This window comes from Rhinopithecus bieti, unplaced genomic scaffold (assembly GCF_001698545.2).
Source record: "Rhinopithecus bieti isolate Rb0 unplaced genomic scaffold, ASM169854v2 scaffold_38123, whole genome shotgun sequence".
Taxonomy (NCBI): domain Eukaryota; kingdom Metazoa; phylum Chordata; class Mammalia; order Primates; family Cercopithecidae; genus Rhinopithecus; species Rhinopithecus bieti.
Genome location: NW_016816276.1, coordinates 721,792 through 726,449, shown reverse-complemented (window position 1 = coordinate 726,449; position 4,658 = coordinate 721,792). Strand labels below are relative to the sequence as shown.

The following is a 4,658-nucleotide window of genomic DNA, read 5'->3' as shown; positions in this document are numbered from 1 at the left end:
AAACCTACTAAATTTGAGCAAAAGATATATATTTAAAAAGTCTCCCCTGATTTGGACTTGCAACAAGATACTCTAAGATGCCTATCTTTGATAAATGTCCAGCAGCAGCTCTTTTTATTACCTCTGCACATCCATATTTCTTTCCATTTTTCTGTGATATTTTCATAGCTTCCAATGTAAGCCTGCCAGTGACCTCTGTTTTTCTTTGATCATGGTTGAACCCAAAGCAAGCTCAGCTCTTGCATTTGGTCTACATCTTTGTCCATGAGGCTTAGAGAGACTCATGGTAGTTACTTAAAAGAAAAATAAACTATGAAATATAAAACATTGTACATGGCATACTATGAAAGCAAACACTAAACCATACCTTCACTGCCCCCTTCTTGTTCTGGGCCTGGCAGACCACGTCCCTATACATATTCACATTTGGAAATCATTCTCAGTTACAGTGCATCAAGTCCAGATCACGGTGGCGGGCTTTGCTTTCACAGTCTGTGGCACATGTCTCTCCTGGGATCCACGCAGCGGACCACTGAACCACGACGAAGGGGGCTTTCGTGGGTAAGTTCTAGTCACCATGCCTTTCCACAGGCGACACAGGGTCACATCTCAATACAATTTCTGTCCTATTCGATGATACACTATTATCCATTCAAGAATATTAGTGCCAGATTCAGAACTTCCTCACGAGCTGGTTCCAAGCCCTTTGGACCTGAAGGCAACTTTGGGAGTTGGCATTACTCCCAAGGAACATTTGGCCTGCCCTACTTAGTAGGGTGCTTGAGACATGTGGAGAGAATGGGAAGAGGAGGGAGTGCTGGGAAGGGGAAGGATAAGAAGTGATCATGCACAAGCTTCTTGCTCTGTCGTGCATATATTTTCAGTGTAACAGCATGTATGTCGACACATAAGGGCTTGTGCTTTTTCATTAAAGAAATAACTCGCCCTGAAAAGCTCATTTGGCAAATGTGGCCGTGAACGTGTGTGTGTGTGTGTGTTTGAGAAATGAGGTTCTGTGTCAAGTCCCGTGAGTGTGTCCTACTGGCCCCTCCCCCACCGTCACACCCACCTCACCAGCAAGGAAAATCTGATGGGTTACACCTGGTCAGTCTGATATTCAGAAGCTTCTGACAGGCTTTCTGAGAAGCTTAGGAAATTCTCCTGGTACTCAGAGCAAACAATCTCATAGCGGTAATGCCGGAACTCCACGGCAAAGGTGCCAAAATAAGACAGGAAGCACATGACCAGGCCCCACTGGACCCTGGCTGCGTACATGTGGATGCTTTGGGCCATGAGGATGAAGTCTGGGGAGAAGCAGTCAAGGAAAATACCCTCATCAGCCACATTAAAACTGGAATCTTTTCAGGGCAGAGACAGATTATAGGAAAAGTCTGGCTCTCCTCCTCACTAGCAAAACTGGTAGCCTGCTAGAGCTTGTTGAACAGGAAAATCTATATGAATAATAACAGTTAACATTATTGAGCTTCTATTTGGTGGTAGACATGCTTTTAGGTGCTTTCATGGACGGTATCACTTAATCCTCACAACAATCCTATTATCATTGTTTTTGTTTCTCTTTTTTACATGTTCTATTTGCCCTTAAATACTCTCTTATCCAAATAATTGTCAGTTTGTTAAAAAATAGGGAAACTGAGACCAAATGGGTAAGTAACTTGCCTGAGGTCACACAGGTATTAATTGGCTGAGCTGGACTCAAACAAGCACTCTAACTCCTGCGCCATGTATTCAACAGCTGTACTCTGTAGCTGCTTACAAAACTGGGAGATTAGAAAAAGGATGACAATTCCAAAGTAATTAGTTGGCCAGAAAAATAAAGCAATTNACAGGAGTGAGCCACCGCACCCAGCCAAAATAAAGCTAATTTTAAAAATATCACTGCAAATGGTGAGCCGAGACTGGCCACTGCACTCCAAGCTGGGTGACAGAGCGAGACTCCATCTCAAAAAAAAAAAAAAAGAAGAAAGCATTGCAAATTGCAAATGACTATGAATTCATATCTGCAGAAATAATTTCGAACATATGAAATTACTAACTACCGACATGTAAGCTGTGTGTGGCTCTGCAGTGCTACTGACAGTGTCTGAGTGGCTGGCCCGTCTGTCTCTTCTAATTTTTACTATTGTCTTTCAGACAATACTGTATAGATTAGTTTCATTCCTCATATCACGTTTAAACTTGTATAATAAACAGATGAGGCCAGGTGGGGTAACTCATGCCTGTAATCCCAGTGCTTTGGAATGCTGAGGTGGGAAGATCACTTGAGCCCAGGAGTTTGAGGCTGCAGTGAACTATGACTGCACCACTGCTCTCTAGCTAGGGTGACGGCAAGGCCCCATGTTCAAAAAAAGAAAAACAGATGAGACCCTTACGCCTGGATATATATGGAATGTGTGTGTGTGTGTGTGTATCTGTATCTGTATATACACAACAGAATAAATGGAGGGAGGAGCTGGGAAGAAGGGTAAAAAGTTTATAGCATGCTTTAGTGAAAGGCCAAGTGTCTGAGGAACTAAATACATTTACTTAGAAAGATCAGAAACGTCTCTTTAGAATTAGTTTTATCTTCAAGACCTGAAATCGGGAAATTTTCAGAGAGCAAGAGTGTGAAATTACTTCAGCCAAACTTTGCTCTGACTGGGCCTTAATCCATTCACCTGAGAACCAAAGGGAAAAAAAAAAAAAGATTCCACATGTTCAGAAACCATGAAACGGAAGCATTTGGTGGAAGCTCAAAACTTGGGATAGGCCGGGCAAGGTGGCTCATGCCTGTAATACCAACACTTTGTAAGGCTGAGCAGTGTGTATCACTTGAGCCCAGTAGTTCGAGACCAGCCTGGACAACATGGCGAAACCACGTCTCTACTAAAACTACAAAAATTAGCCGGTGTTGTGGTGTGTGCCTGTAATCCCAGCTACTCTTGAGGCTGAGATGGGAGAATGGCTTGAACACGGGAGGCAGAGGTTGCAGTGAGCCAATATCATGCCCCTGCACTCCAGCCTAGGTGACACAATGAGACCCTGTCTTAAATCACAAAAAACATCTCGGAATAATTTAAAGCCTGCACATTCTTCTGAACAAGGGTGCAAAATATTGCCAAAGCAATATTAACTTATTACTTAAATTAATGGAGAAAGCATATCTCCTTGTATCTTATATTGGCAGAGTTTTGATCTTTTTGTTCATAGAGTATTTATTAGGTTGCTAGCAAGAACCAAGTTTTTTGGCTTGAACTTAAGTCCTTAAATGTTCTCTATCTAACGTGACTGTAGAGCTTTGAAAAATCAGCAAAATGGTGAAATGGGAATTTGTGAATGAAGAAGAAATAAATAGTCCAAATACTCCACTAACTATAGAATGGGCTCTGAACTATGTATGTTTTCATATTTTATTCTTTTCCCCCCTCATCTTAGGGTCTGCTTCTATTCATATTTTAAAGCTACTTTCTCTTTTTTTTGGGGGGGGGAATTGATATACTTTATTTTTTTCTAGCTATTTTTGAACTTCTTATTTATATTTATTTATATTTCAATAGGATTTTGGGGAACATGTGGTGTTTGGTTGCATGAATAAGTTATTTAGTGATGATTTCTGGGATTCTGGTGCACCCCCCACCCAAGCAGTGTATAGTGTACCCAATTTGTAGTCTTTTATCCTTCATCCCCCTCCCATCCTTTCCCCTGAGTCCCCAGAGTCCACTGTGTCATTCTTATGCCTTTGTGTTCTCACAGCCTAGCTCCCACTTATGAGTAAGAACATAGGAAGTTTGCTTTTTCATTCTTGAGTTACTTCACTTAGAACAATGCTTTCCAATTCCAACCAGGTTGCTGCAAATGCCATTGTTTCATTCTAAAGCTACTTTCTCTAACTTGGGGTCCTGTAGTGGTTAAGAGTGCAAGAGCTGAGCCTGAGTTTAAATCTTGATCCACCACACATTATCTGTGTGATCTTAGGCAAATTAAACTTCTCTGTGATTCACTGTTCTTACATGTTAAGTGAGGATAAAAAGAGTTGACACATTTAAAGTACTTAGAATAATGCCTAGCACAGTGTCTAAATATTGGTGATTATTATGACTGAAGATGTGTAATTGTGTTTTCTGTACAATATACCCTTTAGGAACCTTGATTCCTTTCTCTGGTTTCCTGAGGAGGGCCTTACTGGAGTGAACATTTCTTTTATTTTTTGAGCCAGGGTCTCACTCTGTCACCCAGGCTGGATTGCAGTGGCATGATCACAGCTCACTGCAGCCTCAAATTCCTGGGATCAAGCAATCCTCCCCACCCAGCCTCCCAAGTAGCTTGGACTACAGGTGCACACCACCACACCCTGCTAAATTTTCTAAAATAAATTTTTATAGAGACCAAGTTTTGCTATCTTGCCCAGGCTGGTCTTGAACTCCTGGACTTAAACAACCCTCCTGCCTCAGCCTCCCAAAGTGCTAGGATTACAGCATAAGCCACAGCACCAGGCCTTTTTTATTGATTGGTTGATTGATTGATTGATTGTTAGAGACAGAGTCGATCTTAGCTCACTGCAGCCTCAAACTCCTGGGCTCAAGCGAGCCCACCTCAGCTTCCCCAGTAGCTGGGATTACAGGTGCTTGCCACAACACCCAGCTGAATTTTATATATATGTG

At 42.0% G+C, this 4,658-nt stretch overlaps 1 protein-coding gene across 2 annotated transcripts in view; it reads right to left on the bottom strand.

Moving 5' to 3' along the window:
* Positions 1–86: 86 nt before the first annotated feature.
* The window catches only part of TMEM150C (transmembrane protein 150C), a 90,364-nt gene continuing 85,792 nt past the window's right edge, over positions 87–4,658 (bottom strand). For both annotated transcript variants that reach the window (XM_017854743.1, XM_017854742.1), the window contains exon 9: positions 87–1,304. In XM_017854743.1, the coding sequence (XP_017710232.1) occupies positions 1,096–1,304 (209 nt within the window). In that variant the 3' untranslated portion in view covers positions 87–1,095. The remainder of the gene's footprint in view (positions 1,305–4,658) is intronic.